This window comes from Onychostoma macrolepis, chromosome 22 (assembly GCF_012432095.1).
Source record: "Onychostoma macrolepis isolate SWU-2019 chromosome 22, ASM1243209v1, whole genome shotgun sequence".
Taxonomy (NCBI): Eukaryota; Metazoa; Chordata; class Actinopteri; order Cypriniformes; family Cyprinidae; genus Onychostoma; species Onychostoma macrolepis.
The window spans coordinates 21,985,941-22,009,366 of NC_081176.1; the positions used below are offsets into that span (position 1 = coordinate 21,985,941).

Here is a 23,426-nt window from a genome sequence, read left to right on the forward strand (position 1 = left end):
TGTCTGTCTGTCGTTTTATCTATCTATCTAGATCTCAACATCTCTCTCAATATCTGTCTGTCGTTTTATCTATCTAGCTGTCTCCCTCTCAATATCTCTCTATCTATCTATCTATATCTCAACATATCTCTCTCAATATCTGTCGTTTTATCTATCTAGCTCTCTCACTCACAATATCTATCTATATCTCTCTCAATATCTATATCTCAACATATCTCTCTCAATATCTGTCTGTTTTATCTATCTCCCTCTCAATATCTATCTAGATCTCAACATATCTCTCTCAATATCTTTCTGTCGTTTTATCTATCTAGCTGTCTCCCTCTCAATATCTCTCTATCTATATCTCAACATATCTCTCTCAATATCTATCTCTCTCCCTCTCAATATCTATATCTCAACATATCTCTCTCAATATCTGTCTGTCGTTTTATCCATCTCTCCCTCTCAATATCTGTCTATCTATCCTCACCTTACAAGAACAAGATAAATCAGATAAATTAAATATCTAATTCAAATTTCTCCTAATGAATAAGGGTTTAATATTACAGTAAACAACCATAGACAAACCAGGAAATTAATTTGCTTTAAGCACGTTAAAAATTATTTATAAATAACAAATATGCAAATAAGTATGTTTAACTTTGTTCACACATGATTACAAACAGGAAACATAGTAGATCAAACAGAAGCAAACATTTGGTCTACATATAGATGTATGAATTTATTGGTGCACACAAAACTATAGCATCCTTCTCAAACTCTTTGCGTGGACCTCTCAAAAATGTTCCTTGCACATTATTGGTCATTCTTGTAGTTCATTTATTCATCTTAAAACATTATATTACATCATACAGTCGGAAAATACATATGAAGGAGTTGGACAGTACCTTCAAACGAAGAGCAATGAGAGTATATTTAATGATAAGCCAAATCCAGCAATATCTGCACTACAACTTGCCAGAGGGAAAACCTTATTAGATTAGCTGGGCCACTTCACTTGAATCACATTTAACGGCTAAAGTATTCATATCTGTACGGACCCCCTAAATCCCCCAAACCCCTCTACTGATATTTATAATAATTTAATGCAAAATGCAATTTTTTAAAAACATTCCAAGACATTTTCTGAAGTTTATGTACTCATAACAAATAAAAATACATTATACCATCAAAAGGTGTAATATGGTGAAGCCAACTTTTACGTAAAAAAGGAAACTAGAAAATAATTGCGACAATCAAGGAATGATAGGGGAGTTTTCTATGCAAGTGTTCATGTATTAGTCAAAAACAAAAAGTAGGCAAAAGTTTACATTCCTACCCATGCAAGTTATAAATTTCAATGTGACTTGTAGCACAAAATTCAGACTTGTTAATAATTAGTCACTTTTCTCCACATCAGATGATTGAGTCCTCACAGGACCTGTAAACCACTAGAGATGTTGTTTTTCCAGAAACGTTCTTTTAACCTGCTATTCAAGTCACTTCTTGTTGATGAACTCACTCGTACGATGGAAAACACTTGCAAGGTTCCCTCAGGACAACGTCAGGTTTCATGAGCAGATCTCCACTATTTTGGTTGCGTCCTTACAACCGAGCGCTACAGCGTGCTGGATCAGACAGTTAAACACAGGAATTACTTACAGCATGTGCCTGAATTAGTCAGTACAAGTTCATTAGTGTGGAAAAAAAGGCATTTAACAGCTTTAAAAAAAAAAAAAAAACCATTCAGTGTAATCTGCAAATGTACAAGACGGCAGTTCTAAGAGCTGAAGAACACATGAAGCATGAGTCTGGATGGTGTCAAAGCCATGGTGGCGTTTGACAGACGTGATACAGATAGAGGAAGTACACATTTAACTTTTTAGGCTCCCTTTAACAGCATTATATTTTCAAGACGGGTATTAGAAACATACAAGGGGTCACTTTAATATAATACTGTCTAGAAACATGAGATACTGTCAGTGTGTTAAATGGCATGTTTAAGGAATATTTGGGGTTAAAACGTTTAATGAATGCTATCAGAAAAGATTTTCGAATAGTACTTTAGTTTGTAAAAGTATATATATATATATATATATATATATATATATATATATATATATATATATATATATATATATATATTTTTTTTTTATTTATATATGAAAACCAAATCAATTAATTGCGTCAAATCGATTAATCGCATCCAAAATAAGTGTTTATGCATATATATAAATATAAATAATGTATGTGTGTGTAATAAATGCATACATGTATATATAGTAACTCAGATATAAATATGAATATATACACAGTTAACACATTATGTAAAACACTTATTTTGGACGTGATTAATTGCGATTAATCGATTTGACACGATTAATCGATTTGTTTTTTTCCACCCCCCAACAAACTACAGTACACATCGAAATTATTCTGAGGTAAACAGGCGACCTGGAGATTTCATCCTGGTGGTGACCATTAGGGTTGAGACAGATTGGAAACTTCGCAAAAATGGATAGTTTCCAAAATTTCTGGAATGTTTCCGAAATTTACCAGAAATTTTCCACCTCTTTGCAACCCTAGCGTCCATTAACTGGAACATAAAAGTACAAGAATTACTATATCGGATTTGCAAGATGTAAAATAATCCGATTTTGTTCATTTCGCCACTTTCTCTAACCGTCATTATCCTGAGCAAGGTTTGTTAGTGTGCAGTTTAGTTAACTATATGCAACTGTAGTATTATCTCCCAACATTAGGACACAAATAGTAGGGCTATCACATGATGTTGCTATATCACGTGGGATCGCAAGTATAAACGTGGTCTAGAAATGCAACCCTGTGTACCTATATGTCCTATATGCGTGCGACAATGTGCAACTGCACTTGTGTGTGAAATTAGTGCTCAGAGGCAGTTAGAGTTTGAGGATGAGTTGTGGGAAGGATGTTTCTGGCCCGAAACCAGTCCTGCAAGGGCTAGCCTTCGAAAAGAGCAACACATGCGCAACGAAACTGGTAAGGAACAGACACGCTGATGTTTAATGCAGAGAAAGGCGATGATGGAGTTCAGGACAGAAAAAAACGCAACAAACAACACAACGCAAAACAAAAAAAAAGCACACAACAAGCATCGACAACAAAAAAAAAAATCCAGTTCTCAAGATGAAAGTCATGGACCGTTAAGACAATGGAAAGACCGTTGGAAGAAGAAGAGGATGAAGAAACACAATGCACGTCGGAGGTCGAGGAGGGGAAACAAAGGCAAGAGAGGGGCTTGAAATTTGTGGTATTAAAAGAAGAACAGCGGAACGACTGATCCAATAAATACAAAGGAAGAGGAGGGACACGAGCCTCAGAGTGCGATATATGATTCTGAGCGTGTGGTTCAGCCGGACAGGCTGCGCTGGGATGGGGGTTCAGGGGGTTTCAGGGCGGCGTGGGCGAGGGGTCTCTCAGACACAATCAGCATTTCGAGAAGGTTTGCTTGATCTCATCCAGGACATTCCCCAGCAGCGATGGCTCGTCGCACTTGGCGTCGATGGAGACCGTCTGATCGGACTGGATGAAAGAGAAACGTAGGGTTTTAATGAATCATCTTCGGAATCAGAATCATTAAGATTCAGTTCATATTCCAGATACTCACGGTTTTGACCAGCAAACAGACGTGGTGACCCTGGATCGACCTGCTGTACATGGAGGCGCAGGAGTCAATCCTCTCCACAACTGCAAACACAGGAAACAAGAGAAGAACAGATTTAAGGTTGTCCATATTTTGAAAGGTATCACAGGCGTCTTTGTGAAGTCGGCGCACCGGAGAAGTGATGGTGGAAGCAGATCCTGGCCAGCAGGTGGTGGAAAGGCATGTTGATCCCCTCTAGCCGTAGAGAGCTGCCCTTCAGGTCACCCGACTCCAGCAGCTTTGCGTATGCATCACTGACAACACAAGGTATGAACGTTTAGCTACATCAAATCACTCAGTACTGTCTTTTTACTTTTATATAGTTTTAAACAATTAACAACAGCCCTAATATAAATAACAATTTCATCATCCACACCAAAATTAAAAATAAGTAAATAAATATTTAAAAATTAACAAATTTTTTTGGACATTTGGGGTGGAGAAAACAAACAAACATCAGAAACAACTAACATTGTGATTTAAAAAAAAAAAAAAAAGCTCCAAGTTTGCGAAATATATAAAAATGACTATAACAACAACAACAACATCTATAATTATTATTACTTTAGAATAATTATAGAATTTATTATTAATATTACTACTACTACTAAATAATTTACTATTACTACAAATGCCATTAAATATTATTAGGATTTTAAAAATTATATAATAGCAATAATAATTTTATTTTACAGCACAACTAAATTACTACACTTATGGCTGTCTTTACTGATTCAATAAATGCTCTATTTTATTTGGGGAATATTTGGGAGAGGGAAAACTCCAGGTTTACTGTGCTTGCTTGTAGGGCTGCACAATTTGACCACAATTTTGAGATTATATATCAATGTTACTATAAAAATAATAATAATAATAATAAATGTTTATTACAATTACTACTACCAAATAAAACTAGAAAACAAAAGAAATACTGTTTTATTACTACAATTGTTATTAAATATTATCAGCATTTAAAAAAATATAATATTAATAATAACACTTTTATTTTACAGTACAACTCAAAAATTACAACACTAATATTTATGACTGTCTTCATTTCCTTAAAAGTCCCCCTGTAGTGAAAATCAAGTTGTTTATTTGTATATGTGGTGTTTTTAATATGATTTTAGACAAACCGTGTGCCAATCCATTAATCAACACCATTGCCGTGTATTTTCTCCTTAAAACTGTAGTCTGTCCCAGAAACGCTACGTCAAAAAATTCAACAACCAATCACGTCAAGTGATAGATTCCGATCATTAGCATTAGTGTTTTAAGGGATAACATTTTTGACTACAGGGGGACTTTAACATTTTAAAATGTTCAACTATCAAGCATCGAATGCTCTAAATACACTACTAGGGATATGCCGGCATCAAATTTTCAGAGAGAGAGAGCGCTTCATGTAAGAGTGGTTTGATAATGTGGTAATGTGTTGCTCACCTGTAACAGGGAGTGGTGATCAGGTATGACGTGCATGTAAAGTGCAGTTTGAAGTCCAGTTTCTCATGAGTAGAGGATTCATCCGACTGCACCAGAAAACAATCAAAACACACGTCAACAATACTAACACTCGCACTGGAAACATACAGAAAAGCATGTGCTTTCATGAGTGTGTATGGGAGTTTCTCACCTTAACTATAAAGGTGAGGGTTCCCTTTAGTTTCTGAGGCATGACGATACTCTGCACTGAGAACACGAAGCGGGCCTCGTTCGAAACCCCTGGAAAAAGAAGTGAAGACATGAGTGAAATCTGCCTAAGTCCAGTCAATGGCGCTCTCAGGAGCGTGGCTGTCCTGACCTGGTGGCAGTTGGAAGGGGACGGTGAGGCCGTCGTGAGGTCCGGCTCCCTCCGGCCGCTGCAGTTTGGAGTTGAGGGAATCCAGCACATTGAACTCCATTGACTTCAGGAAGCTGTCGCTCTTGTTCTCGAAGATGACTGACACCACAACTTTGCTCTCATCCTGATGGTTGCCCTGGATGTCGTACACCTAGAGAAAAGAAAATATGTTTTTAATGGAGTAGGAAAGTGTTAGGAGGCCAAAACATGCAGATCATACCAACACGCGTAACACTTGGATCTCAGCGGTTAAAGGCCAGAAGAAATGGGACTATTACTAGCCCAGGTCAAAGGGAGTTAATGCCTTGGATATCATGATCATCATCCAAAATGAGGAAAAGATCACATCAGCTTTAACTACACCAAACAGGTGTATTTAATAACTAATGCTGAGAGTCAGAACTCGAAGATGATTGGACAGTCTTGTAGCACTCAAAAGACTTTAGTCACAGCAGACACCAAATTTAATTAGACTTTAGTGCATTTATGTTTATGATGTTACAAGTTTTGTATGTACGTGTTTTTATTTTTTACTCAAGTAAAATTTATATATAATAAAAAATGTGTGTGCGTGCGCATGTATATCTAAATTTAATATTGATAATTATTACATACTTTATATACATTTACTAGTTATTGTATAGTTTTTATACATTAAACATTTTTATAAATTGTATATTTTTTTAATGAATTTTAATTATATATCATTTATATACAAAAACAACAAAAAAAGATACATAATACTACATTATTAAAATCCATATATAATTTGTTATAAATTGCATATTTTGAAATTATAAATTATATTGATATTTATTACACACACACACACATATATACACACACACATATACACTGTCAATCGATTACATTTTTTTAAAATCGCGATTAATCACATGATTGTCATTGTCATGTCATTGTCTATTGAAACCATAGTCATGAAGACTAGTTTCAAAGGTCATAGATGTTTTTCAAAGAACTTGTTCATGTCTATTAGACACATGAAAAAAGAAATACCAGGTTCCCAATATTTCTCTTTCTTTGCACTGAGCAATTTACTTACACAAACCTGTTTACATTTTTGCACGACAGGGCAGCTCACTTCTTCTGAACATGCAAAATGTACATTTATTATTTATTGTTAGATTTGTTTGCCTCTGTGCCCACATACTGTATTTTGATGCAGCTAAATTCTCAATAAAACGGTTTTTATTTATATATTTGACTGTTTCTGTTGTCAGACAACGGAATGAATATGAAATAGTGACTGAAACATGACTCATTAAGACTAGGCTGCATAACCAGCTCTCCCTCCCAAGATGTTAATCTGCACAAAAATCCTGATAATCAAGATTATTTAAAAAGGCATATAAACACAACGGTGCAACATGACCTCTTGACCTTATTTTTGTTCATATTTGGTGTCTGTTGTGACTAAAATCTGAATAACAGCAAATTAGTAGCAACAACAGTAGTTCTGTTCTCATGGTTACCTGATCAGCATCTTCTTTCATCTTCAAACACACATACAGAGACACATGAACAATACATCATTCATAAACCACAGACCAGAATCACTTAAAGCAATCACAGCAGCCGTGTGTGAGGATCATGAGATCTCAATTACAGGCTGAGCTTCACGCTGGTGCAGAAAACAAACATCAGACCACGTCACGTCACACTCACCATCTTGATGTAGGAGTTCTCGGCCAGCAGAGAGTAGTTGGACATGGGCTGAAACGAGACGGAGGCTGGATAAGTACAGGATAAAGTGCTTTTACTTCCCATTTTAGTGACAGAGAGTGTCCTTCTGTGATTGGCTGACTAGATAGACACTGACCGGCAGAGGCTCCTCCTCCTCCTCCTCCACGGTGCCGTTCTGCACTGAATCCTCGCCTCCGGCGTCACCGTGATGGTGATGATGGTGGTGTCGCTTCTTCTTTTTCTTCTCCTTCTCCTCCTTTTCTTTCTTCTGCTTCTTCTTCTTGTGTTTAGAGGATTTCTGAACAGGAAACCAATAGAGACAGTTGGTTTAATCTGGTTTCAATAGAGCACAACATTTTTTTGTATTCTTCTGCTGATTTTTCAATAGTCTTGATCTAAAGCAAAAACCAGTTCCCAGATGAAATCAAAACACTATTACCATTCCTTGCCTAAACATACATACAATCAGGAACATGTCATGTGACCTGCTCATCCCATCAAGCACTGCAAATTACTAAATGAAACTGAATCAGTACAATATAGAACTGACTGACAACAAGCTGAAGTTTATTCCAATACATGTTATTTTTTTTGGTTAAATAAAAAATAAAGGTATATTTCATGTACTTCATTTCTAATGCACAGTTTTTAAAAATGTTAATATTTTTTGTTATTTATTTAGTTAAATATAAATAATTTGAGTGTTTTTTGTTTAAAGATGTATAATTTATGTACATAATGTTTAATGTAATTAAATGTTATTTTTAATGTATATTGAAAACACTTTTACTGTTTAAAATGCATATTAATTAACAAATATATTTAATTTACATGTATATAATATTTATTCATTCATTCATATATATGTGTGTGCAAGGAATAATTAAACAGACCGAAGTCAATTATTCCGCTTATACTACGATTGCCGCACCTCAAAACATCGATCAGATGATATATTTCAAGGCATTCGTCCGGTATTTCTACTTAAATCGCTATTGTGAGTAGGATTATTTCTTCCGCATTTCATCCAAGGCCTCTGTTGCTAATTCCAAAACGTCATTTTAAACCTAGTAACGGAGGACGTTAATAACAGACTAATGCAGTTAATACAGTTAATAACTAAGTTATGAGAGAGAGAGAGAGATTACCTCTGTGCGTCTCTCAGTGTTCGGCAGCAATGTCTCTAGTTATAGCGAAGTTCCTTTTGTTCACAAACAGCGCCGTTGTTGTTACCTCGCTTGTGAGAAGTCATGTAGTTTTTAAGTTGTTTACTGATAAAATCGTCAGAGTAGCGCTAACAACATTAGCACGATGTATGCTAGTGTGTGTGTGTAAACTGTAACTTATGTATGTGCGGTCTGTGAGGGAGAGAGAGCGGGAGAGATAGAGTATGTGCTTACCGTACATAATAAAGCGCAATTTTGTGGCAAAAACATGGACATGATCTGTAGTTTTTATCATATTGTTTACTTTATTTATTTGGCCAGTGTCGTTGTGGGTTTTGGTTATTTTGCTGTTGTAAGACCTTTGAAATAACAGAAATCATTTGGCGAAGTGATATGGTCATGTAATGCGGTCAAGAGCTGCCTGGAACTACGTTCGCCGTATGCTTTCCCTGAAAATAATTATATATATTCCTGAATATATAATATATATATAATATATATATATATATATATATATATATATATATATATATATATATATATATATATATATATATATATATATATATATATATATATATATATATATATATATATACACACACACACACAATTTTTAAAATGATAATGTTGTTTGTTATCTATTTAATGTAAATAATTTCATTTTTGTTTAAGACGTATAATTTGTTGTTTAAACAATTCATTTTAATTGTTTAATTAAAATGTTTTTAAACTGCATATATTTACAGTTGATTAATGTTTAATTCAAAAGTATGTCTATTATTACACAAACATGTATTGTTTTTAAAATGATATTTTTTATTTCATGCAAATAATTTTTTGTTTAAAGATGTACAATTTATTTATTCAATGTTTAATGTAATAAAACAGTATAATTGTTTAATGTTTAATTAAAACGTGTTCTTGTTTTCTTAAAATGCAAATATTTATTATTGATTAATGTTTAATTTAAACATGCTCATTTTAATATCTACTTATTTAATGTTTAACTTAAATCAGATTTTATATTTATTTTAAAAGTATTGTTTTTTAAATAAATATATTGTTATTTAAATGATCAATGTGTGTTTATTTTAAAGATGTCTAAAGATGAACTCAGCACTGCCAGTGGAACAAACAGAAAACCAGTTTACAAACCAAACCAAAACAAAAAACAAAACAGCAGTTGTGTAAGCCCCACCATGTCCTCTGGCTCGGTGTCTTTAGGGTCATCAGGTTCAGATTCTGGGGCGGCCGCAGAGCTCGTGTCCACAGCAGCAGCAGACGAGGGCGCCGTCACCTCCTGCAAACAAACACACATTAAAACACACACTTCTTGCTTTCAAAACCGTCCAGAGACCGGAGAATGATCAGCTACACTATGAAGCATGCAGAATTAACAATATCATGATCAAGAACAAGAAAAGCTGATTTAATGTTGTTGAATTGTCACATTGGGAGAAAATGGTGAAGAAGTGCTGAACCTGCAGTGAGAAAGTGATATTTTGGCTTTTTCGCTTTTGAAGTCTGTGTTCGCATTAAGAGGAACTGAACTATGATATCTGGGCAGACAAAAACCCCAAAAAAGTACATCAAGTCATTTCTGTCTCAGGTGACCTACATTCGGTTCATGAGGCAAATACTGAGCTGTTTGACTGGAACCGCAAGAACTGTCAAGAGTCCTGGCTGTTTATGATAATTAAAAAAAACAACGATCATACAGGAGAAGCGTCCCACATCAGTGTAAGACACATTTACACCTCTGCACGTGCACACATGCATCCTGAACTAAAACAAGCAAATGCTAACACACAAATGTGCCAGACCTGTGAAAAACAGCGGAAAATAAGACGGGTGAGACAAAGAGATTGGCACATCAAGAACAGCGAGAGCCCGGAGGAGGGAAAACACGAAACAAACGCTCATTAACAACAGGACAGACCAGAGGGGGAGGAGAGGGAGAGAGCATGAGGGACTGGACCTGGGCGGCGGGGGGAACAGGAGCGCTAGAGAGCCAGAAATCCAGATCCGAGGCCTAGAAGAGAAAAGGCAGGGTGGGGAAAATGAGTCCAATTCCATTTGACTCGAACAGAACCCCAAACAAACGCTCCGACAACCTCAGAAAAACAAATCCAGCACATATTCCATCACCATGTCTGTTACAGCCACCTCAATAGCTGTTCATTTTACATAACGCTATTTATTATGTTATATTTCAGTTAAATCAATTTAAGAATGTACACAATGTAAATGTGGATGTAATTTGTTTCCATAAGCAAATATAAATATTTTGGTTAACACTGCACCCCCTGGTGGTATAAACTTTAATAAAGCAGGAATTTTCACAGTCGAATATCATTAAAATGAATCAATTCATGGTTAAGGTTAAAATTGCAAGACGTACATGGAAGAAAGCTAATAATAATATTTTTTTCATTCAACAATTTAAATAAGTGCGCAAAGCCCCAATAATTATGGGCTATAAATTATGTATTGTGCATTTTTCAGCAAAACGTTTGCCTTTCTGTGGCTCTAATAAAGTCGGTATGCTTCATGTAGAGAGCTGTAATAGATCGCGCTTTCTCTTTCCGCTTGCTATGTTTTTTTTTTAAACACCGAACTTCAAACTCATTTATGCCACATTGTTCATTCTTGAAGCAAACTTATGTCCGTTTGGGGATTAAATAAATAGTTTTAGACCGCCACTTGATTTGAACGCGTCTGGTGTGTGTGATACCTCGGAGTTCTCCTAGACGCAGCGCTGCGCTTTTGCCCGGTGTGTGACTAACATTTTTTATTTTTTATTATTAGATAATTATCAAGTGTTAAAAAATAGAAGCATATAAAGTGTGTGAGTACACACACAATATCCATATGCATGTAATTTTAATGCTATGGCTTTGTGTAGATATTTAAACATGGCCATCTTTATGATTGTTGAAATTAAATGGTAACACTTAACAATAAGAGTCCATTCGTAGCATTAATGAAAACTAGAAGTATGGTTCCTTGTTAGAGTGTTTTCATTTCAACATTCACTATTAGCAACTAATAGGCTACATTTATAAAATTTTAAAGCTTCTTTTAACATTAGCAAACTATGAAATAACTTTAATGATCAATATAGTAAATAATATTAATATTTTTATTCATTTACAATGTATGGTTCAGTACTGTTACTGCTTTTTTTTTTTTTTTTTTTTTTAAATAGTAAAGCACTAGCTCTCTTTCAGTATCCATTTTGAAAACTATCGGTTGATTAATCGGTATCGGCCAGTGTGGTCCAACCTAGCTATCGGTAAAATCCATTATCGGTCGACCTCTAGTGTATATATGTGTGTGTGTGTATGTATGTATGTATGTATGTATGTATGTATGTATGTATGTATGTATGTATGTATGTATGTATGTATGTATGTATGTATATATATATATATATATATATATATATATATATATATATATATATATATATATACACACACATATACATACATATATCTCGGCACTGGTTTCACGAGTCAGTTTGATTGCAATTATGTCAAAGATTCAATTCGATATCACGATTATATCAAATTTATTTTGTGCGTTTTTATTAAATTATATAAGTAGGCTACTTTTGAAAATAATTACATTAAATAATTATTGTTAAGAATTCAAGTAAATATAGCTTTAAAACATACAAGCAAATGTAAACTAATAAAGGGGAGACAATTACAAGTGATAACTTTCATTATCTAAGTGTGCTTTAAGTGTCTGAAAGTTTACAGATAACAGGGCTCGCAAAATCGCTAGTCCGACGTCCCGGGGCTATTGTGTTTTCCAGTCGGGCTACCAAAATGTATCACTGCCTGCCCGACGGGCTCCTTAAATACAGATCTCCCGCGGGTCCTTAAAAACTCTGAAAGTGAGTTGTATCAAAATTAAGGCCATTAAAAGTTTTAAATACGTTAAATGGTGGAAGAAGTGTCCTAATTATAATTTCAAGAGGTCTTACAGTTGGGGACGGAAAGACAAGAGTCGCGATACAGCAGGATTAAACTTCAAAAGGCAATGATGTCATTGAATAAATAATGAGCGCTGCACGTTTCAAGTCAAAACGCGGCGCGGATGTCTTTATGCGAATGTATCAGAAGGGAACCGACTGTCCTCAGAAACGTGTCGTTGGCATTTTACCTATAATTCCTGATAAAGCAGCGTTTATGAGCGCGGAGCTGCTTTGTGTACAGTGTTACCAAGGAAACCGCAGTATTTCAGCGCTCATATAGCGCCACCTCGTGGCAGAGAATGAATCTGCATTTCCAATAAGCCTTTCTTGCTGTTTATGGTCAGATCAATGCAAATATCAACTCATGTTTTTACGCAGCAAACACAGAGTTGTAAATGAGAAAGAAGTTGATGTGCCTTCTAAAAATCTAAACAATTAAGACAATAATATTTATACGTTTTAAATTAACAAATTATATGCTTGATTGATCCCTTTTCATAAAAACGGTCTATAGCAGGGTTCCTCAAATCTTACCCTGGAGGTCCAATCCACTGCAGAGTATAGCTCCAACCCTGATCAAACTCACCTGTCTGTGATTTTCTAATGATCCTGAAGACATTGATTAGCCTGTTCAGGTGTGTTTGATTAGGGTTACAGCTAAACTCTGCAGGAAAGTGGATCTCGAGGTCCAGATTTGAGGAGCCCTGGTCTATAGCCTGAAACGCTGTTGTATAAGATTTTTGTTTTTGTGAAAACCTGTATCTGAACTGTAAAATGTAATTTTATGGCTCAAAACTGTGTTACCATAGACATTGTCCAACCCCGCTCATTCTGTGTTCATTTTACTTGTGCGGCTCTTAAAATGGGTCATAAATTGCCTTAAATATATTTTTTAAAATTCTGCAGATACCCTGTAAATAGTGAAATAAAATTCCTTCCTTCATATTTGTTGATATTGAAAATATTTTTGATTGACATTTAAACTCCTATCTGATTTTCTATATTTAAAAAAAATAAAAAATAAAATAAAATAGTAATTTTTTAATTCGGGCTAGTTAAATTAATTTTCGGGCTACCAAAATCTGAAGAGTACTTGCCCGAAGGGCTACCAGGGATTTTGAAATTTTGCGAGCCCTGGATAACCACAGTTACCGGTTTTTCTTTTTTCCTCAGCATTATTGCTGTTTGATTATTACTGATGAGTTCATAGACAATGGCAGCTTTAACAGGCTGCATTCACACTAATGCACAGATCTATTTACACATATCAGATGTTTTGTCCTGTTCTGAAAACATAACTGACTGTTTACACATTCATTTCAAATCATAAAAGTATTCGGAGATGCAAGTGCATTTAAACGCAGCCGCGAGCTTCAGGACAAACAAACGCAAAGCACACGCGAAAGTCTGTCAGTATGCGATTTTCGTGCATCTAATACTTACTGTATTCTATCCAAACGGTAGAAATGAAAGCATATCTAAAGTAAAAGACTAAAATAACAGCAAGTGGAAGCACAAACAACACGCACTTGTCTCACAGCGCATATTCTGTGCAATGAAGCCCGCCGCATTTGTCTCTGGTGCACACATGTGCCATATGCAGGAAAAAGCCAAGCCCAGATTTTAAAATAGAGAGTGCATTTTTAATACTCGCGTGACAAGCGCGTATGCGAATGATAGGCTATAATCCAACCGTCCACGTCCGTATCGCGATGCATTGATTAATTTCAAAACCCATAAATAAAAGCACGCATTAGTACAGAGCATAACCTAATAATAATTAGGTTTAAAATTTAATGGATTAAATTAACAACAATTAATAATCCATTAATTATTAACACCTCTAAATTAGGCAGTATAGGCTGCAGGCGTTTGGTCATTAAAACAGATCTTTTCATGCTTTTTCCTCTGTTTAACTGTTGATTTTAGCTTTGTATACAATGACCAAATTTGGGCTGCCAGAAATGACACTCCGTTTCAACAAAGTAATGGAATATTCAAAGTATTAATAAAGCAAACAGCAAGTGTTAGTGATGGTGAGGCTATAAGACAAGCTTTTTTAAAAGATAATACTTTAATATCAGTCCAAAACCAATCATACCTCAGCAGATGTGGATGTGGGCGGGGCTGCCACCTCTTTGGTCTCCTCTGATTGGACGGCCTCTTCTGGCTGGGACTCCAGAAGCTCCTCCTCCACTTCTTTGTGTTTCTTCTTTTTCTTCTTGTCCTCTTTGCTCCTCTGCAAAACACCCAAACCACCATTTGAATATTAATGAAGTAGAATTACATTAAACAACAATATTCGCTCTTAACTGCAGACAACTGTCATCTCACCTTCCTGTCCTTCTCCTTGTCTTTCTTCTTCTCTTTCTTCTCTTTCCCGCCCTTCTTCTTGGTCTCCTGCGGGATGCTCTCGCTGTCTCTGTCCACGACAGGGCTCTTCAGCACCTCTGGACGGTGGGTCCTCACTGGAAGCTTCTCGCTGTCTGCAAGCGGCCTGGAAAGATTAAGAGAAAGAGAGATTAGATGGACAGAAAGAGGAGGAGATAGTGAATGGGAGAGAGAACCAGTCACATGGATGCTAGGAAAGGCTTTAGCTTATTCAATATACAGGACAAAAGTCTAAAGGCCTGTTCACAACAAGTCTTCACAAAAGTATAACATTTCATCAACAAATATATTTTGCTGCACCAAAACTATTCACACCTTTGGTCTTACAACTACCGATCAGTGTTGAGAATTGATTTAATTTAAAACAAAACAAAATACAAAAAACAAACTACAGAATCAGAATGATTTTAATTCGCTTAACATCTACATTTCTCCACATATGAGGCTAAACATGGTTCTAGAGTGTGAATTTGTCGTTTGAATTGAATGGGGCATAAAAAAAGTAATAATTTAATAAATGAACATGATGTCTTTATATTGCTTTGCACTCAGTGGTTGTATACAACAACATTCATTAAGTGCAACCAGTGTACTTTATTTCACAAACAAAGGAAATAGTTATTTTTAATCACTCAAAGCACTCATTTCATCTCAAACTTATGTTACTAATCTGAACTGGTCTAACAAACGAAAATATAAACACAAACAAAAGTATAAAATCCAAACCAAACAAAACAGAAAACAAAGCAAAAAGGCAAAACAAAACAAAAATCAAGACAAAAAACAAAATGAAGACAAAACTGATCTAGCATCCAAACAAAACAGACAAACAAATAACTGAAGTGTAATACTCTCAACTAGGTGTGAAGGAGTTTGCTTTGCTTTACTTGAAATCAAGTGGTGCATTTGTTGTGTGTCAGAAATTGAGATTTGGTGTGAAGAGGCCTTCAAAGCAGTACAATATTCCTGTCCAACAACAAACTGAAAAAAGCTGAGGGGTTTAAAATCTGTGCTCACGAGTATCAAGGGAAAAGTCAAAGCCAGGCAAGGCTGTCAATGCTAACGTATATATACACTAACATTAAAAAGATTGGGATTAGTAAGATTTTTATCATTTTTTTATGAAAGATTACCCCTTTTATTTACCGAGGATGCATTAAATTGATTAAAACTGACAGTAAAGACATTTAATGTTACTAAAGAATTTGATTTCAAACGAATGCTGTTCTTTTGGGGGTAAAAACATGACCTCTATAAAAATATACAACAGTTTTCAAGATTGTTAATAAGAAATGTTTCTTGAGCAGCTATATATATATATATAAGTATATTAGAATGATTTCTGAAGGATCATGTGACACTGAAAACCTGAGTAATGATGCTGAAAATTCAGCTGTCATTTTGAATTGCAATAATATTTCACAGTTTTTACTGTATTTTTAATCAAATAAATGCAGCCTTGGTAAATAAAGTGAATAAAGTCTTACCAATCCCAAACTTTATAAGCAAAGTGTTCAAGTTGTAGCAATATGACCACAGCCAAAACCCATCTAGCAGGTGAGCTGATCAGTCATGCACAGTGTTCTTGACAAATATTATTCGGTCCGACAGTGAGACACTGCAATTGCCAGGAAAAAAAGGTGTGGTAATTGGGCAGTTGATTCCACTGGGTCCCATGACCACAGGAAGTACTTACCTTGAGCTAGAACCAGATAGCAGACTGTCAGGAGGGCAGATGCATGCGTGCGTGAGGGAGAGAGAGAGAGAGATGGAGAGAGACAGAAGCAGAAAGCAGTGTGTGTGAGAGAGTGGAGAAGACACAGGAGAACTGGAGAAAGCTCCTCGATAACAGAACATGGAAAACCCAACAGATGCAAAAGACAACTAGATTTATTTTGCATCTGTATGAACAGAAATGCTAGACTCGTTAATCTGCTAAAGGTGGTTTAATGAATGACAGCGGCAAGAAGCATGAAATTGAAAACAATATCTGGAGGGAAAACAGTGGTGATACTGAAAATAAAGTGGTAATTGATGTCCTCAGATCAACAGAGAGTGTCTCAGACCAAACAACAAGAACATGGAGAATTTCCTGAATTGGATATCAAGGAATGAGAGTTTAACACACTAGTGATGCACTGAAATTTCAAAAACTGAAGAAAAAAAATAAAAATAAAAATGGACTTTCAATTTTGGACAAATTTGTTTTGTTAATCGAAACAGTAAATTTTTTTTTTGCTTTTCTGATTTGACCATATTAACGTCAATTTCAAGCACACAACACAATACATTAAAATGGTTCAGTTGAAATATCACGAGACGACTTTATTACTGCGATTTAATTAATGAGCATATATATTTACATTTCCAAATATTTAAATACCAGATTCAGTTATTGGCTAATTGAAAAAAAAAAAAAAGTGGATTGTTGCTGCAGAACTTTACTACAACTGGTGTAACTTATTAGAATAAAGAGACCGAAACATAAATTTCAGTTTTGGTAAAAAATTAATTTCTGCACATCACTATATGTAGCACATGTATGAACTGTAGGTGGCGAAAATGTGGTACATACTTATCCAGATCAATGTCCAGAGCTTTATGAGGGTCATTGGGATCCTTATCGTCATCATCACTTGGTAAGGCATTCTGGGAACGGAGACACATCAACATTATTGCCTATAGTTTTGTGGACAACAGTTTTAAGCATCTCCAAAATAACAGCTGCCCACCTCTGGCATTTCCTCTGTGACTATGTCCACCTGGTGAGCAGGCGTTATGTCTTCTTCGCTCTCGGGACCCGAATCCGCCTTTCTCTCTTTCCCTCGCTTCTCCCGCTTTTTCTTCTTCTCCTTCTTCTTCCTCTCCGCCTTCTCCTTCTGCCGGCGCTCCTCCTCCAGCTTCAGGTATTGGTCAGACATGGGCATCCCTGTACCAAACGAAAGACAATGAGATTAAGTTCTTTTTATTCTATATGAAGATGAAGCAGTTTTTATTCAAAGTGGATTACATTTTAGTGATTGTAGATTTGCTCACCTGGGACTTTGAGAGGCACACTAAGGTCGATCTGCACCACCGGAATGTGTTCTACGCCTGGCGCGTCGTACACCTGCAATTGCAGACACATTCAAGTGAACTTAGAGAAGAAGTTATGGGAGAAACTTAGGTTTTCAAAGTTCTGAATCATTTGAAAAAATTGTTTTGTAAAATGATTCACTGTTTTGAAGCATTTGAAACACCACAGGCTGACGGCACCTTCTGGTAAAATTGGTAATTGCAATAAAACCCAGTCCAAAGAAATATGAAAAAGGAACAGATTAAGCACCGTTTACAAGTGATAACAGGCCAAAACAGTTCGATGGATTTTGATGTGAGAAGACAACAGGGGATGGACTTTTTCACTGGAGGAAGTGTTGTTATGGATTATGGACTTGGCCAGAAACAACATCTTGATGGATTTGTTTCTTACAAACATGCAGCTTTTCAATACAAAAGACGTTAACTGGTGGACTTGAGTCGTGTGGATTATTGTGATGTTTTTATGAGCAGTTTGGACTCTCATTCTGATGGCACCCATTTACTGCAGAGCATCCATTGGTGAGCAAGTGATGTAATGCTAAATTTCTCTACATCTGTTCTGATGAAGAAATAAACTCTACATCTTGGATGGCATGAGGGTGAGCACATTTTAATTTTTAGGTGAACTATTCCTTCTAACGAAAAAAACAAAAAAAAACAACAATCTGTTTGTTTGCTTATATTTAATGACAATTTGTTTACATCAAACCACTGTTTTAATTGATTAATTTCTGTGGTTATCACCTCCAAAAGCTGATGTAAATTGTCCCCGGAACAGAAAATAGTTGTGTCATCAGCAAATAAAATATGTTTTTGTATATCTGACACTGATATAAATGCCATTGATATAGATTATAAACAGCTTGGGACCCAAGACCGATCCCTGCGGTACACCACAAGTTATGTTTATGTAGATTTACGCTCATTAATTACTACAAATGGTTGCCTATTTCTTAAATAACTATGCAAAACCAAAGTTTGAAACAGTATGATGCAACAAAGACTCAACTGCTGAAATCAGACAACGTGGCGAGTTTGATACAAGTTTAGAACTGCTAAATCAAACAAAAGATTAGTAAATGGTTCAAACGGTGTTTCCGAAATTGGTCATCACTAGTTTCGGCCTGAGGTTTATGTGATGACAGAAATCATTTGACTGCGTACCTTCTGAGATGATGGTGAGGCCTTGATGTAGAACGGGTTGTTGGCCTGTTCCTGCTTTCTGGCTTCCCTCCTCTGTGTTAAATCGGACAAGTGTATTAGGATGACTATTTTAACATTTTCTGAAGGTCTGAAGGACAGCTTGGACTTACCCTGGCCAACTCTTTCTCATCAACCTCGGTGTGTCTTGATCTGGAATGCTTGGGTTCTTCTTTAGCGAACACCACTTTGGGCTTCTCGTCCTCAGACTCGCTCTCTGATGGAGGCTCATTGATCCAGGCATCAAGATCCAGACTGGAGGCGGAAAACAACAGCTAAAACATCTATTTCTATTGATAACCTTGAGACAGTCAATAAATGACTCACCCATCAGGTATAGGCACTTTCTTCTGGGCCTTGGGGGCCACGGGATTGAGTTCTCCGGCAAAGAGAGCCGTCACTTCCTCGGCCACCTCCACATTCTTCTGCTGCAGCTTCTGGATGTACTTCACCAGCTGGAGGATACAGGACGCCTGCGGGGGAACTTCATGGTTAACACTGTGTGATTGTGTGTGTGTGCGCCTGTTTCAAAGCCTAATAAACCACATTATATTCACAACTGATGAAAAGATTGAGGTTAGCATATTGCTAAGCTAATGAAGTCAGATAGAGTTGGCTGGTTTTCCAGCCTGGTCATAGCTGGTCAACAGGCTAGTGTTAAGAGGGCTTTTGGCCACTTCTTTAGCTGGTCTCAAAGTCTCAACAGACCATATCAGACCCCATTACATGGTTTGCTGGTCTTAGTGGGTTTAAGATGGAATAAGCTGGTTTTAGATGGTCTCCCAGCCTGACTAACTAGGACCAGGCTGGACAACCACCATTTTAGCACATTGCTAGCTTGCTGCTAACATGATTTAACACATCGCTGACATGCTTCTGCTATGTTGTTGCCATGTTTTAACACACTGCTAACATGACCAAGCACGTAGCTTGCATATTTCTAACATTTCCAGCATATTTTTAACATGTTAACATGCTGCTAGCATTCTGTTAACATGAATTATCTCATTGCTAGCATATTTTTACATGTATTAACACACTACTAACATGTTTTAACATGTTGCTAACATGCTTTAGCACATTTCCGAAATATAGGGTGAGGACTTGATTCTATTATTTGGTTGTTGATTGGATTTTGAGATTTTGGAACTGAATTTCCATTTCATTTCTTAACATTTTGTCGTCTCGTGTCTGGAATAGCCTTCATGCTAGGAAAGTACCTATGATGCCAAAAACACTGCCAGCTCACCCTTATGAAAATTATACATAGTTTTACTATAGTAAAAGTGTAGTAACCATGCTTTTTTTTGTTAACATTTGTATAACCACAGTTTTACTACAAATAGCATGGTCAAACTATGGTTAGTGTAGCCATGGTTAATTTGTGGTTACCATGTTTTAACTATAGTAACCATGTTTTTTATTAGTTTTATTTGTAGTAAAACCATGGTTAATTTTCATAAGGGATGAGATGTCAGAATAAGGCTTCTCCTCACCCTCTCCTGCACTTCCAGGTTGGCACTCTGGACGAACAGTGGCAGTCTGTCTATAAGCAGCTGGCTGGTCTCCTGCGCGGCCTGGCTGTCCGTCTCCCCTTCATGCTTCCGCAGCACTGTTGCAAACAGCTTGGCGGCGTTTTGTACGTACACCGCCTGGATGTGACCGGGCAGGGTGGCCACTTTGGGTCTCAGCATGGCCTCCAGTGTCTGCATGGGGTCTTCAAGATGCCTGTGAGGAAAAGGCTGTTAGCATGCTGTTATATGGTTGAACCTTTCCAGATCGTCATCACGTACTCTGAGAACTCTCCGCAGATCCACGCGGCAGCGTAGAGAACCTCGCAGATCCCGTTGCGCTGCGTGTTGCCGGTCAGCAGGTGTGCGTTGTCCAGCAGAGTGGCCATCTGAGCCACGGCAAAGCCTCGGATGGCTTTGACGCGGATGGCGACATCCAGCATCTGAGAGGCGATTAGGTGGCCGTGCCTTGTGCCCTCCAGACGAGTCAGTTCGACCAGGATACTGATGTACCTGGAAGACAGAGACAGCTGTTTTCTGACATCTGTATCCAGTAATGATTTTGTAAAATTGTAAAAGTAACTGCTATAACTATGTTTTAGGGACGGTTCACAGTTGCATTTAAAAAAAATCAAGATGCAGGATAGTGAAATTGGAACAGAAACTCAAGTCTTGGGATTATGTTTAAGGGGTGGTTCGCACACAATACGTTTTTGGGTTCAAAAACTGGAGACAGGGCAGTAAAAAAAAAAAAAAAAAAAAGATAAAACGCTATTTTTAAAACTATTTTTTAAAGGTTTTGGAACTACGTTTAAGGGCTGTTCACACAGAATGTGTTTTTGCATTTTAAAATGCGAGATGCAGTTCAGTGGAATGGGGAAAAAACAAAAGGTCTTGCAACTACATATAAGAGCTGAGTCACACAGAATGCATTTTTTTTCATTTAAAAACGTGAGATGCAGGAGAGTGGAATGAGAAAAAAAAATGGTAAGTCTCGGGACTATATTTAAGGGGTGGTTCACACAACACGTTTTAGCATTTAAAAACAGGAGACACTGAAACAGGAAAAAACTCGGAACTATGGAAGTTTTTGGAACTGTGTTTAAGGTCTGGTCCTACACAGTATGTGCAATGAAAAAATATTTTTGCATTAAAAAAAGGGAGGACAGTAGAATGGGAAAAAAGGTTTGTGAAACTATGTTTAAGGGGCGGTTCACACAAAACGTGTTTTTGCATTTAAAAACGCAAGATGGTGCAATGGGGGAAAAAAACTAAAGGTCTAATAGATTTCTTTTTAAGCTGAGCTTATTTTAACTTGACTCAAGATGCACCAGATGGATGTCTTGAACCGTTGCACTCGCATGTTTACATAGACAATCGACAGAAATTGTGAACAGCCCCTAAGTGTGTACTTGGCTGTTGTTTAGTCTTACCATTCAAAGTTGGTGATATACTGGTAGTTGCTCTGGCTGCAGATGTCGATGATCTTGGTGAGCAGCTCATCTCGGTAAGTGGTGCCTTCCGCTTTGTCCACATGCAGCATGAGCTTCTTCACGATCTCCATCAGGTTCTTCTTCGAGACCTAGTTAACCGCATTTTCCACCACATTTTAGTAACGTTATATATATATATATATATATATATACACACACTCAAGCTCCTCACAACTTCAAGACTTCAGAGGAATGTTTAAATGTTGTACACACCATGCCGTAGAGCAGATCCAGGGCTCTCAGTCGGATGGACTCATCTTTGTCATCCAAACACTGCAGGATCAGGTCCTTGTGCGACTGCACAGACTTGGGGTGCGTCTTCAAGATCTTGGACATGGCCAGAAGACCCAAGTACTTCACTAATAAATAATTTAAAAAAAAAAAATCACAGCGTATAAGTGACTCTTGCATTGAAGCGTAGTCTCTCTGTTTTCTAATTTTAGCTACATTGTATTTATGCTAATTAATGTTGTGTCTCAGTTCTTCCATTTAGACAAGTCGGCATGCAACGGAAGTAGCAACAGATATTTCTGTCCATATTGCAAAGTACATCCGAATGAAACGGATTATGAAAAAGAAAAGAAATATTGGAATTGGTTTTATCCATTGGTAGTTGATTGGATGGAGGCAAATCTGAACGCGAGCTTGCAGGTGATTGTAAGAAAGAGGCGGAGTTTGAAAGGACAAAATGATTGGGGAAGTCCCAAGAGACGTCTAGCATTTTACCAGAAAAACTGAGACATTTTGTTTTAAAATTATAAACTCAAAACAAATGATATAAAAAAAATTGAACTTCCATTTTGTTGCCGACTTTAAAATCTGCTGAATTTAAAGCCCATTACTAAATGTACAGTATTTTAGAAATGAAATGAAACATCTAAATGGCTAGTTTCTTATTACTGAAAAATCTGCATATACATATATACATGGAGAAAAAAAAACACACAAAGACAATGGGAAAACACAAACACAAAGACAACAAACACACACCCAAAAACACACACACCCCCACATGAACACAAATGGACTTCAGTTTTGTTTTACTCTGCCAGATTTCTAAAAATTAAACGCATATTTGATTTAAGACAACTGATGGTTTAAATGCCCACAAAATTTAATAGACTAAATATAGATGCATGACAATTGGAGCCACATTTCTGTGGTCTTGGGCCATTAGGACTGTGCACGGTCTAGCTTTGTTGATGCAAAAACAAAATGTACAAATACACTGATCTATTTAAGGAACACATGGGGCTTCAGGATTGACAGAATGCCAAAACATTCAGCTGGAAGTAAATATCAAACGGCCCTGTGAGGGAACTTTGAGAAACAAAACATTGCAGTCCAGGATTCACAGAGCTAGTCTACAGCCGGCTTGACTGGGACACTGA

The 23,426-nt window shown here is 36.6% G+C and overlaps 1 protein-coding gene across 5 annotated transcripts in view; it reads right to left on the reverse strand.

Moving 5' to 3' along the window:
- Positions 1–2,501: 2,501 nt before the first annotated feature.
- The window catches only part of ap3d1 (adaptor related protein complex 3 subunit delta 1), a 31,729-nt gene continuing 10,804 nt past the window's right edge, over positions 2,502–23,426 (reverse strand). The window contains exons 12-35 of one of the 5 annotated variants that reach the window (XM_058760204.1): positions 22,249–22,394; positions 21,976–22,124; positions 20,825–21,055; positions 20,528–20,759; positions 19,359–19,504; positions 19,145–19,286; positions 18,996–19,067; positions 17,790–17,862; positions 17,486–17,682; positions 17,329–17,402; positions 16,450–16,473; positions 14,697–14,859; positions 14,464–14,601; positions 10,356–10,409; positions 9,576–9,677; positions 7,345–7,506; positions 7,191–7,238; positions 6,998–7,018; positions 5,466–5,655; positions 5,298–5,386; positions 5,108–5,193; positions 3,797–3,918; positions 3,629–3,708; positions 2,502–3,543 (exon numbers count right to left, since the gene is read on the reverse strand). In XM_058760204.1, coding sequence (XP_058616187.1) covers positions 3,448–3,543; positions 3,629–3,708; positions 3,797–3,918; positions 5,108–5,193; positions 5,298–5,386; positions 5,466–5,655; positions 6,998–7,018; positions 7,191–7,238; positions 7,345–7,506; positions 9,576–9,677; positions 10,356–10,409; positions 14,464–14,601; positions 14,697–14,859; positions 16,450–16,473; positions 17,329–17,402; positions 17,486–17,682; positions 17,790–17,862; positions 18,996–19,067; positions 19,145–19,286; positions 19,359–19,504; positions 20,528–20,759; positions 20,825–21,055; positions 21,976–22,124; positions 22,249–22,394 — 2,837 coding nt within the window. In that variant the 3' untranslated portion in view covers positions 2,502–3,447. The remainder of the gene's footprint in view (positions 3,544–3,628; positions 3,709–3,796; positions 3,919–5,107; positions 5,194–5,297; positions 5,387–5,465; positions 5,656–6,997; positions 7,019–7,190; positions 7,239–7,344; positions 7,507–9,575; positions 9,678–10,355; positions 10,410–14,463; positions 14,602–14,696; positions 14,860–16,449; positions 16,474–17,328; positions 17,403–17,485; positions 17,683–17,789; positions 17,863–18,995; positions 19,068–19,144; positions 19,287–19,358; positions 19,505–20,527; positions 20,760–20,824; positions 21,056–21,975; positions 22,125–22,248; positions 22,395–23,426) is intronic. The other 4 variants (XM_058760206.1, XM_058760208.1, XM_058760205.1 and 1 more) reach the window with 4 other exon arrangements.